Source organism: Alligator mississippiensis, chromosome 12, assembly GCF_030867095.1.
Source record: "Alligator mississippiensis isolate rAllMis1 chromosome 12, rAllMis1, whole genome shotgun sequence".
Taxonomy (NCBI): Eukaryota; Metazoa; Chordata; order Crocodylia; family Alligatoridae; genus Alligator; species Alligator mississippiensis.
In genome coordinates, this window is record NC_081835.1 from 61,328,084 (window position 1) to 61,340,639 (window position 12,556).

The following is a 12,556-nucleotide window of genomic DNA, read 5'->3' on the forward strand; positions in this document are numbered from 1 at the left end:
GGTAATCAGAAACATTTAAAAGAAACCAGGAGCATTCAGTTCCCGGTGGGATCAGACCCAGGTCAGGAGGGGCTCAAAAGATCATCTGGTGTTATAGGTTCAGCGCCTGCTGGGGACTCTCCCCAAGGGCCACCCCTTCTGCCGGAAGCTCACGGCAGTAATTAAATCTGGACCAGTGAGACGCAGCCGCAGTCGGCCAGACAATCCCTCCCCACGGATGGGCGTTCAGCGCGGATGAGACGGCCGTGAAACAAACATACCTGGTCTGCCGAGGAACCTGAAAATAGACGTTAAAATAAAAGGGTTAATTTAGGGAGCACCACATCCTGCTTGACGTCTCACTCTGCTCAAGGAGACAGGAGCCAAGCGACTCCACGCACCAGCCTGTCTGTATGTGGTGGTGGTTTGGGAGCAGGAGAAAAAGAGCAGATAGAGGGCCTAGGGCTGGTATGTTCATTAGGAATTAGAATAAGAACAACATCCCGCCATCACCACATCAAGCCAGATGCAGTAGTTATTATACCCTCCTCATTAGGAGTGAATTACTCCCTTCTTCCCTATCACTCACACACACATACATACACACGCACACTTGCTCTCGCTCTCTCATCATCTCCGTTAAGAACATGCAGATTATATCCCATTGTTCTGGCTGGTCACCCAGAGAAAGGAAGTGATCAACAGTAAGAAAGAGTTATGATACTGGAACCAGCTTTAATAGAGAAAGCAATTATGTGTTAGTTTTTAATTATTCAGGAATAGGATGTAAATTTTTAGATGGAATTTAATGCAAAGAATAAAAGGCAAAGAAAAAGGTTTTGGATGATTCACAAGCAACCAAGTCCCTTTTGAAAAGCAGCTTAAGATACCGGGAGACTTACCGATCTTGCACGGTGGGATGATTTCCAAGCATTCTTTGTGAGCGCCTGCCCCACATTGTGCGCAAAGATAGCCCTGGTAGAAAGTTCCTCTGTGAAAAGAGATGTTGGAAAGTCATGAATTTCATCTCCCTAATTACTTGCCCTCCTAATGACCATTTCCATTTTCTTTCATGTTCAATAATTTGTTTTAAGCTGTTCTTGGAGTTGCTGGTGATAATAATGCTTGTGGAAGACCCCAGGATTGACCCATTTTGAGTTTATCCAACTACCAGGGGTAAGAACACCCACAGGCCTCCACACTGTGCTGGAAGACCACCTCTATGCGAACAAGGTGGCTCAATCTTCTTCTCCTTAGGCTCGAGGCTGAGGATTGAGCTTATACCCACTGCTGTGCTGTTGTATACAGCATGGATATTTGCTCACTGGGATTGAAACCCCGGTTCATTTTCACTTTGGCCACCGGCGTTCACCTGATAGCAACCCTTCAAGCCAGAGCTAACTTGGAGATTCAAGGTGGTAGCTGCATGGGATGTGGCTCTTTTCCCCTCTACCATTTCTAACCCCCCCACCCTCCCTTTATGCAGGCCACCTTATGAAAACTGGAAGTCAAGGTACAGGCCTGTTTTCCTGCTGAACGAACTAACCGCTGAAGTCAAAATGCAGGGTTAACATCTCAGCCAGTGGATTTATTTGCAAGCAAGAAAAGGCTGAAAGTTAATTCCATAACATTTTCTGGGCCGGTTGATTCCCAAGAGCTGGAAAAACAGGGCTTACCTTAAAAACATCTTGCAAGCTCTGCAATTGGTTGTCTTCTCGAACGTGTACATCTGGAAGTTGTGGTGATTTGCATTGGCTTTCTCTGGCTTAATATTGGACCTGGTTCAAGAGTGGGAGAGGTGGGGAGAAGGTGTAGAATAGGTCAAACCATTATTGTCAGACATTTGGAAGTGCCGCATTTCTTTTAGCAGCTCACCCACAATGGCTGGGATCGGGTGCAAGAGTGAAAAGTTTTGAAGCCACGTGTGGGTGTGCATTAAATTATTTGCAATACATTTATGCATAACCCTGTTTCTCTCTCCTGGTCGGAGTCGTTCAGTACCTAGATTCCCTCTGCGCAGAGGGCCAGCGTGAGGTTGGCCTCACCTGCATTCCCAAGGCAGGCCTTATCCAGGATGTAAGGACTTAGTGCCAGTTCTCTGCACAGATTGGGGCTTGATTTTGATGGCTCAATCAAATAACAACTTAGTGTTTCTCACAACGTTTCTTCCCAAAGACTATGGGCAAAACGTACCTTGTAACCCCTTCAACGGAGGACAAGGAGCTGAGACTCAGGATTTGTTACCTCTGCATGCTCCTTTAGGGATACCCATATCACGGTAACCCCGAATCAAACAGGGCTGAAGTTCCAGCGGTTTTGCTACGCTTGTACCTCTTTGCCCTAAGAGCTTGTATAGATTGCCTTTCTTATTGATGCAGCTGTGAATCTCCATCCCTGGAAGTTTTCAAAATCAGGTTGAACAGAAACTTGGCTGGGATGGTTTAGTCAGAGATGATCCTGCCTTGAGTAGAGGGCTGGACTAGATTTCGTGAGGCTCCTTCCAGCCCTACTTTCCTATGATCCTAATTGCTACATCTGTCTATACCGGAGCAGCCACTTCCATGTTTACTCAGGCACATGCACTTTTTGCATGAAGTTTGGTAGCTGATATCACTCTGGCCACAAATACTGGAAGTCCCATTGAACATGGAGCTCCCACAGAAGTCAGCAAGAGATGCCATGCTCTGGTGGGAGGTGTCCCAAATCTGAGCCCTGCCATGAAGAGCTAGCAACCAGGTGGGCCCAGACGCATTTTGGCAATGGCAATTATGCTCAAGCAGACCTCAACTTTACAGGAAAGACTCAAGCACTCACATGGCCATTTCAAACTGCTCCACCCACTTCCTCTTCATCTCTTCTGTCTTGCAGAAGAACTGGAAACCCTGCTTCCCTTGAAGGTGAGTTAGGTAGAACCCGTACGACCACTGCAACAGGAAACAAGAGAACGGATCAGACGCGGTTCTTCCTTCCTGGATACCTTGTACTGAATGCTTAAGGAACAAAGCCTTGGGGTTTGGGCTTGGGCCTTTGCTTTACCTTCCTCCCTTTGGTCACCTCTCCAATTAGGTCTCTGGAAAGAGTAATGCGGGAGTAGTGAAAAGATGGACTTTGTATTTCTAATGACCATTGCAACACATGACTTGAGGGTTAACTCTATGCTGCACACCAAGGCCAACTGGAACGTTTTGGTACCAGAAGGGAGAGAGTAACTGGCTCCAAAAGATCAGGTCCCTGGTACTAAAGCTAAAGGAGATTCTCTATCTGCAGTCACCCAGAAAGGACCTTTTCCCCATGAAGGGCAGTGACGTATATGCATGCAAGCTGGGTCATTACAACATTAACAGAAAATAAAGCAGGTCTTGTGGTTTGCTTACCATTTTTCCATGAGACTAGAAAGCATGAGAGAGCAAAGTGGAAACATAGTTCATTAAAACACAATGCTACCAGTATCTCTTCAGCATCCTAGCAGCAAAGCCACCAATTCTTTCCGAAATGGGATACAAGTTCCTGGCCACTTTCTTGCTTATGATGCCTGTTAGTTAAGTCCAAGGGTGGATGGAGTTGCTAAACTATGTTGTCATCCCCTAATTTTTCTACTTGGGAGACCTTCGACTCAAGTCAAAACCAAGCAGTGTACATATGTATCTGCAAGCGAGGGAACAGTTTCTGAAGAGCATTCCCAATGCAAGAAATGCTGCAGACCCACATTAGAAACTGCAATGCCGAAAAATGAGGTGCTGCTTCTGCAGCTTCAACTATCATCTACTGAGGAGCAGGTCCAAGAAGTTAGAAAGGTCCCACCAGACACATGCTCCCAACAGCTTTGACTATTTTCAAGACAGCCCCATTTTAATGGCGTGATGGACACCACCAGTGCGATGAACTGCTCTTAGTTGTGCGCTCCCCCTGCCTTCCCAGAAGTCACCAGAGGTTCCTTTCCCATTAGCTAGTCTGAAAACCAGAGAATGATAAACCTCTGATCTCATAACATCACCACCGTGGTGCATTTAATGGTGTAACAGCTGCCACGTTTGCTATTGCCCATCACACCATCGTGCATATGCCCTAACCCTTTTTCTTCTATCCTGTTTTGGGGCTGCTTATCTATTCCTCTTCTGTCCAAATTGTGCTCTCTAAAGGTGTCTTCTCTACTGCCGGAGTAACTTCATCTGTTTTAATCAACTCATTTTAACTTCTTGAGGGTTTGCAGACTCTGGGATCAAGGGACCAGGCTCAATCTCCATTACCAAGCATTTTCAATCTCTGAAGGCTGCCTTAAAATAAAAAGACTTATTGTCTGCTGTTTGTGGGCAACTGAGGGGGGAAAGGGATGCCCAAGGGTCCCAGCCTGAATGGTTAAGAAAAGCTAGTCAGCAGGACTAAGAGGGCTTTTTCTGCCTACCTTTTTAATGTCCTTGTTGTTCATGGGATCGTCGGTCATCTTATGGAAGAACAGCTCAATAATTTCCTTCAGCTCATAATTGTAGCCTTTTCTTTTGCAGACGATTACGACTTTATCAAATAAAAATAAATACCTGCCAACAAAACCCAAATCCAACACCTAATTATACACACCTTTCCGAGAAGGCATCGAGAAAGCTCTGCGGAGGCTACCCCTGGCCAGAGCTGTTAAACATTCCTAACAGCATAATAATTTAATGCTAAGGCACTTTGTGTCAATGCGACTCTAGATAATGCCCTAGCAAATGAGGACAAAATGTCTAGAAATGTGGGGCCAAGTGTCCCTTTGGCGTCATTCAGCTCAGGTTACAATAGAAAATTTAGCCCATGGATCACACTAATGGAAGTTCTTTAGTGGCGAGGGAGGAACACGGTGAAAACCAAATCAAAGGTTAAATTTTGCTTGGGAAAATTTCTTTGGGGGGAACAATTCTTCTTCTAAGGAAAAGTTCTGACTTTTGCTTAGATGGCTCTCAAAGGACAGGTAAGGCTTTTAAAGGTTTCTCCTATCTATGCAAGCCAGGCATTCAACAGACATCTCAGCTTTGCTTCCTGAATGACTGTGACCCAGAACACTAGCCAGATGCTTTGTATTTCAGGCGCAGGTACCCCCTAGGAAAGACAGCACACTGCAAAGGGAAAAGCCCACCACCTCTCTTTGATCTGCTGGCTACATCAACCTAGCAAAGAGAATCTCCTCCATAGACAAGTGGATCATTTTACTCCACAGAAAAAGGGAACACTTTTCCTCTGAGTGCAAGCGATGCAGGACTCAAAGTCAGTTTAAATCACTGTTGACTTAACTTCAGTTTCCAAAACTGTACATGTTGGCACTGAACCTAAAATGGAGCATGGAACATTTTTATTTGCAAAGCCCCAGAGTGCTTTAGGTCTACAAACCCAGAGATTTCAAGTACCAAAATATAACCCTGGCACTTCACCGTGCAAGAAGCCCGTGGACTCTACAATTCCAATTATTTTATACTTCCATATCCGACCTGGAAGCACTACTTCCAGGCATCCGGAGAGATGTAACTGGGGCGTACATTAAAACGCATGACGTGAACACCCCCCTCACTTCGGAGCGTGGTATTCACCATCCAAATCGGATTTCATTCAGACCTACGTTTTGCAGCTTGCCTATAACTTCCTCATCATGGGCCACTTAGTTTCCAATACTGATTGGAGGTCAGCGGCTAAAAGTCGTGCCGATGGCAGCTCTCAGAACTAACAGCACCACAAATAGCAAATAGGATATCTAGGCTTTTAACACTTTTTGTGCTTTTACAAGTCATTTTGGTCTCTTACTGTAAGCAGCCCTGAGCCTTTGTTGGGAAGGGTGGCATAAAAAAAACTAATGTATAAATACAATAGTAAGACCACCATCCAGTTACACTGGAGTCCATCAGGGTGCGTGCAAGAAGGGGGACCTCAGGTTTTTTGGTGCATTTTGTAACCTCATCCCTTTTGCTATTTAATCCCTCCTTCAGCCACTCACCTGTCCTGCTTTGTGTGGTTTACTATTGAACGCACTTTCAGTTCACCGTCTATCTTCGGCCTCCCGAATTCTTCCAGTTTCACTTGCTGTGGAGAGCAAAATCCAGCTTAGATGTCACAGCAAGGAGAGGTTTGAAATGTTGAAAGGCTCTGAACTGAATAGACGTCAGAGCGCTCCTCTCATAAAAATAAACGAGATATTTCCCTAAGAAAACAAAGAACAAAGACCTTCCCTACTGAAGCCCGACTGAGATCTGAAAACAGGCACGCAGCAACATCGTTCGGGTCCAAATCTGTAAAATAACTGTACAAAAGCACACCGTCATGGGAACGATGCTGGTTCTGATGAACCTCCTCACAATAGGAGAACATTCCCAGGTCCCAGTAAGAAAAGGAGGCCCTTTCTTGCAAAATGATATCCTAGGCCACTTCCAACATAGTTTGCACTGAGCAGCACAGATTCATATAACCAGCATCACCTAAAGCAATGCTGAATTCCAGGTGGATCACTAGCACCATCGAGAAGGGTCTATGCCAGTTGTGTTAGGATCCAGATTAAGAGGAGATTAGTTACTGCTGGACTCGGATGACCAACCAAGGCAATGTTTTGTGTGCAAGGTCTAGCAATCCCATCCCTCTTGCAAGATGCCAGCCCAAAAGTGAAGAAATCTCATGAGATGAGCTTCTCTCCCAACATTTTCTAGGAAGAGTGAAACAAGAATACTAGACCCCTTCTGGCTTTGGCTGCTCCAAAATCAGAAATTTGGAAGAGACTGGGGTCTAAAGTTCTTGTCCGGGCCTTTGTTAGGCCACAAAACTCGCAAACAAAATGCTCCCCAGCGTTGTATTATTGAGTGGTATTAATAGCTCCACCTACACAGTGCTCTTTTTTTTACTTTTTTGGATATAAAACAAATTCTTGAATCAAGTGTCACTGTTGATAAGAAATATAAATATTGTAAACAGCTGTGTGTATAATCTGTCATTACTGCATGACTGCCCTTTACAGGTTCTTATGCATAATACGAATAAATCTACAACTTCCAGCGCGGAGAAATGAAATTAAGCACAAAGCAGAACGTGCGTGGGATTGATTTGAAGAAAGGAATGACGGCTTTGCTAACATTTCATCTTCCACGTGTCATACCAGCTCTCCGACTGCAGCGGGGAAAAGCAGATGCTTAAAACTCCCATTTGAATTCCAAATGTTATAGAACATGGTGTTTAATTGTTTGTACAGATCAGGGTTTATTGTAATGGGGTCTATCAAAATCTATGAGCCGGAAAAGCTCACATCCCACTGATTTTTCTCAGGCTTCTCCTGAAAAGGAAGGATGCTGTCCCAGCTGTCAAATACTCATCTAAGAGAGACAGCTCTGTCCTGAAACGGACTTGGGGTAAAACAGCATCACATAAGCTCCTGCGTGCTTTCAGGAACCATTGGCCTCAACTGCACCTCGCTGCATCAGGTCTGCAGAAGGCATCTCGGAGGGTTTTAAAAAAAATCAGATCTGATTGCATTTGGTCCTTGTGTTTTTGGAGTGACATACTTCACAATACATTAGCCCTTTCCCATGATTTAGTGATGTTTATTCATCTGCTCCATTACCTTTACAGTACAATAACATATTTTAAATAGCAGCCAGATGTGAGTTTTTCTGAGAAAAAAATCAGATGCCTAATATTAGTGGCATAAGGATAGAAAGTATAGGGAAAGTTAATGGGAAAAATGATATCAAAGATGAAGTAGATGTTACAATGTGTAAATGTCATTTTTGAAATGTGAACAAAATAAATCCGGAGATAGTGATAAGAGACCAACCAAGCCAAAATGAGTCTTTCATAGATAACAAACAGAGGGTACAAGTAAGATTTATTAAGGGAGCAGGGGGGCTAGATCCAAGGATTTGACGAGAACCCTTCTAGCCCTAAACTTCTGTGAATCTGTGTATGGAAAGTTTATGTATATTAATAAAGTTAAAATAGAAAGAAGGAAAAGAGGGAGAAATAAGTCAAACTTACCAAGTTTTCTATAGAGCTCTGAAATTCACTTATTTTCTTTAAGGTTTCTTTGTCTCTCTTGACTTCATTTATGTACATGGCCAAGTCCTGAATGGAAAAACAAATGTTAATTCAGTTTTCCTTGTTCCCTCCTAATCAAGAATCCTTGTTAAAAATGTGATAAAATACAAGTGGCCACTTTGCCAAGCAAAGGTATCAGCCACACTGAAGGAATGTGAACAAAAAGCAGCACCTTCTGAACGGAGGCTTTGTCAAGGGGAAAAAATCAACTGGAAACTCAGAATGAGTTCAGAATATTTCTGCTGGATTGAAAACCATAATCCATTGATCGACAAGCTTCTTTGGGTGAATATGATATCTTTTATTAGACCAGCTTCAATAGTTGGAAAATTTTTTTTGGCAAGTTTGCCAATACTATTTTTTTCCCAACTATCAGTTAGTCTGATAAAAGATATTGGATTTACCCAAAGAACCTTGTCTGCCTATGTCCTTAGACCAACATGGCTACAACCTATACCCCTATAATCCACCGATTAAACACAAGCACATGGGTTACATAAGCATGCCTGGGATCACTCCCAATACTGGCTGTGTCAGTACTCTGCTGCCTACTATAGCATTAAACCTGTTTGAAAGGTATTGGTGTGAAACACTCTCCCACCCTTTCCCCTCATGCCCTTCTTGGGCAAGTTACTTATTCAAACAGACAGGTGCTGTAATTCTGCTGATGAACAGGAGAGGGCAGGAAGCTGAACTAGCATTAGAAGCACAGGCAAGATTTAGGGGATATCGGTTGTAGCCGTGTTGGTCTAAGGCAGGGGTGGGCAAATATGGCCCAGGGGGCCAGATCCGGCCTGCCAAGCCATTCTATCCGGCTTGCGGGGCCCCTAAAAAATTTAGAAAATGTAATATTTATTTGCTCCTGGCTGCCTGTCAAAGATGACAGGCAGCCAGGACCCAGGGGAAGCCAGCAGTAGGACCCAGCAGCAAGGCCCACCCAGCCCTGCCCCCCCAAACAGAAGTCCCTGCCTAGCAAAGGCTTCTGGCCTGGGACCGTGAGGCTGTTCCTGCTCCCCTGAGCTGGAGAGGGAAATGCGGCCCTCGACAGCTTGCCAAAACTTGGTAAGTGACCCTCTGCCCAAAATAACTGCCCACCCCTGGTCTAAGGACATAGGAAGACAAGGCTCTTTGGGTAAATGTGATATCTTTTATTAGATCAGCTAAAGGAAGTTTTAGGAACTACAACACTGCAGGACATGCCACTTTCATGTAATCCTCTGTAGCCAAGGTCCTCTGTAGCCAAGGCACCCTTTGAGATGCCTTCTGAATAGTTAAGGTCCTTTGTATCCCCTCCTTGCTCCCTTCATTGCCCTCTATCTTTTATCCCACCGGCTTTCCGCACCTGGAATGTCCTTCATTTCCATCCTACTACAAAAGGCACAAACCAATTAATGATCTTAATCAATATACTTCTGCCACATCCCCTGTCAATACATTAACCCAGTAGATAGTAACCCTGGAAGTCTGCCTTGTCCACATACTTGCTTCTAAGGGGCCCAGACCCCTTTTGGTACCATGGTCCCCCTCCAGAAAACCACGAAACATTTGCTAGTCCCATTTATTTCCACACAATTTACTTATTCAGGGTTGTCATGGAGTGGGGCCTATCGAAGCAGCAACTTTTGAATGCTGAAGTCCTTTGAAAGGTAAAAAAAACAGCATGCAGAAAAACTGTAGAAACGCCTGAATTTACAGCACCTGCCATGGAGATGCACAAGCCTCACAAAGCTCAGCTACACAAAGTTGGATTTCATTAAAAAGATGCTTCCCAGAAGAGGAAAACCCTAGAGGATTTCCTACATTTCTGTAGGGAAAACCCTACATTTCTGTGTCTTCTTCTCACTGTACATTGTCATTGCATTGTACAGCTTGCTTCCTTGCCGCCCTGAGTCTGACCCATACAGCAGAGGAAAACTCCTTTCTCCCATCCAAATAATTTTCTACTACATTTTTAACAGTATTTTATACCTATATTTATAAATAGACCTATCTATGGATGCACTTCTTATCTTGGCTCTTCTGTCTCTTTTCCTTCAAATCGCAACTCTTGTCAACTTGGATTAAATCTGAACACAGCATTTCTCAAGACATCCCCTCGAGTTCAACTCTTCCTCAGCTTTCCAACACCAGGGGGATTAATCACAGATGATAATCGCAAACCTAAATGACAATGCTTATAACATCACATCATGCCCATTGAAAAGAGGCAGTAGCAGTAACACTTAAGAAGAAAAATGGAACAGAAAGCTTAATCAGGTGAGGTAAGATTCCCTTGGGTGTCAAACTCCTCCGAAGCTGTGCCCTGCACTGCTCTCATCTGCCTTCTCCTACTGAGTAGATCATCTCCCATGCACACAGAGGGCTGACATACACAGGGAATGAAATGAAAGGACTCAGCAACTGGTCCCATTTGCAATTTAATGAACATGATGCCAACTTGTTTCCAAAACAATTTTTTTGCAAGCAAGACTGGACAGCCAGGTGAGGGGATCCTGCACGCCCCAAACAGATATGTGTGCAAATCCTGAACGAACAACCTTGCATTGCACAACACCGACCACCAGCTTGTGCAAACCTGAACCCTATCTTTAAAATGTGCGCAAAGCAGGAGACAACACAAGGTTCAACCCCTTGGAAGATTTATCCCTAGGCCTGTCTAACCAGGCCATCGAACATATCATTTGTGTATTCAATGTTTTCTAACACTCAAGAGCAAGGTTAGAATCTAAATGAAATAAATTACTTGAGAACTAAATCTAAATTTGCGCAGAAAGTACAGTCACATTTTGCTACTTCCTAGGCCCACGGCAAGTCCCACACAGTCTGAGTCAAATCTCTACCCTGATGATGTGCAAAAACTAAAGCAGACAATCCTGTCTGATGGCTATTGGCAGCTTCATAAAGAAAATGCTGAACTTGTGACACAGCCGGGGCTTGGGTTTTTTATTTTTTTATTGCTCCAGCATCTCGTTTGACAGAAACTCCTCTCTTCAAAAAACAAAGACACCAAAGCAGTACATGGAAAAAGCATACAGGACTCACTCCCTTTTCACAACCTTGGCCAAGTTTGATTTTTCATTTAATCACACAACGGATGGTGAATTTTCGGATTGGGAATTATTGATTGGAGATGAAATAGCTTGAACCAGCATCCAGCACTACAGGAAGAAGGAACGTCTCCCTCTTGTATACTAAAACACACCAATGCATTTTCAAGAAAGGTTCTCCTTCCCAATTCTTTCGCCTGTTCCCAGCTTCAACTACTGTTCGTTGCTCAGAGTTATTTTTTCTCCAGTCTATCTGTGCATCTTCTGCTAGTCCCAGACATGCATTTGCTGATGCTTCCAGCACAGACGGTAAAAAATATAGTCAAAACAGACCAGGCCCACTGAAGTTAACAGAGAGATTCCAATGGACTTCAGTGGACTGTAGACTGGGCCCATGTATCCCGAGGGGATGTATACCCTTTATGTGAAATGCAGATTACGCGCACCTCAATCTCAGTTCAACAAGGACCTTAAGCACGTGCCTGAATTCAGGCATATGAAACTCTTTATTTTAAGTTAAGCACCTGCTTATATATCTCAGTGAATAAATGCCCATGGGCCTCATCCCATAAAGTACTGAGCTCCCTTACTTCATGCGGGCTATGGTAGGCATTGAAGGCTGCAGAGCATCTGGCAGCATTGGCTCCATAGTTTTTAATCCTTGGAGCAGAAGGTCTCCCTTGATCCTCAGTCAGTTAGGAATATAAACTGTTACATGGCCGTCAGAAAGCCACGCAGGGCACACAGACCATTTGCATGGCACAAAGAAGGAATTTCAGAAAAAAAGATATTTTACTGGAATCCAAATGTTTAGGCCTGTAATGTGATATAGTCAATATAAGAAAGATCTCCAAGACGGAGGAGATAAGTCACTGATTACTCGTGTTCATGTCTTGTGTAGCTGGGGGTTAGAATGCAACGTCTTTCAAGCGATCCTAACTTTAAAATAACCTATGGACCAGTTTTGGCTAGCAGGGTTAATGTTTAAAAAGGTCACTGAACTTAAGCCAGTCCTGGGAAATTCAGCATAATTCAAGAAAAAGCCTCAGAGGTAGAAAACCTCACAATGACCTCAGAATGTATTGGCCAGCCCAGGGACACAGGCTCTACAACACTATCAGAAGATGACTCGGGGTGAACCGCCAGTCTTTGAAAGCCAGGTTCTGCTGAGAGTTACAAGAATAGGAATTCAAAGTTTGGGGGACAGGGTAGTGGGAAACACATCATGGAAGCTAGTTTTTATTTAGTCTTTGCTGAATTTTCCCCCCTCTTATTTTTTCAGGTTTTCACTGAAATCTCAAGTGTTTGTAACTAAAAATGGAGGTTTTGTTTCAGAAATGTTCAGTTTGCAGAAAAGCCATTTTCTGTTTCAAAAAAGCAATGCTTCGATGGAAAATCCCCAGCCATCTCCAGTTCCGGGGCCTGAATTACAGCATGTCCACTTCTGCTTCGCACAAAAATAAGGCAGAGACCTAGAAGGATGACTATGA

General features: G+C 43.9%; 1 protein-coding gene across 4 annotated transcripts in view; it reads right to left on the reverse strand.

Moving 5' to 3' along the window:
• The window catches only part of VAV2 (vav guanine nucleotide exchange factor 2), a 268,102-nt gene that overhangs the window by 18,682 nt on the left and 236,864 nt on the right, over positions 1-12,556 (reverse strand). For all 4 annotated transcript variants that reach the window (XM_059715659.1, XM_059715660.1, XM_014603789.3 and 1 more), the window contains exons 12-18: positions 7,960-8,046; positions 5,939-6,024; positions 4,382-4,514; positions 2,794-2,903; positions 1,656-1,757; positions 882-970; positions 261-277 (exon numbers count right to left, since the gene is read on the reverse strand). In XM_059715659.1, the coding sequence (XP_059571642.1) occupies positions 261-277; positions 882-970; positions 1,656-1,757; positions 2,794-2,903; positions 4,382-4,514; positions 5,939-6,024; positions 7,960-8,046 (624 nt within the window). The remainder of the gene's footprint in view (positions 1-260; positions 278-881; positions 971-1,655; positions 1,758-2,793; positions 2,904-4,381; positions 4,515-5,938; positions 6,025-7,959; positions 8,047-12,556) is intronic.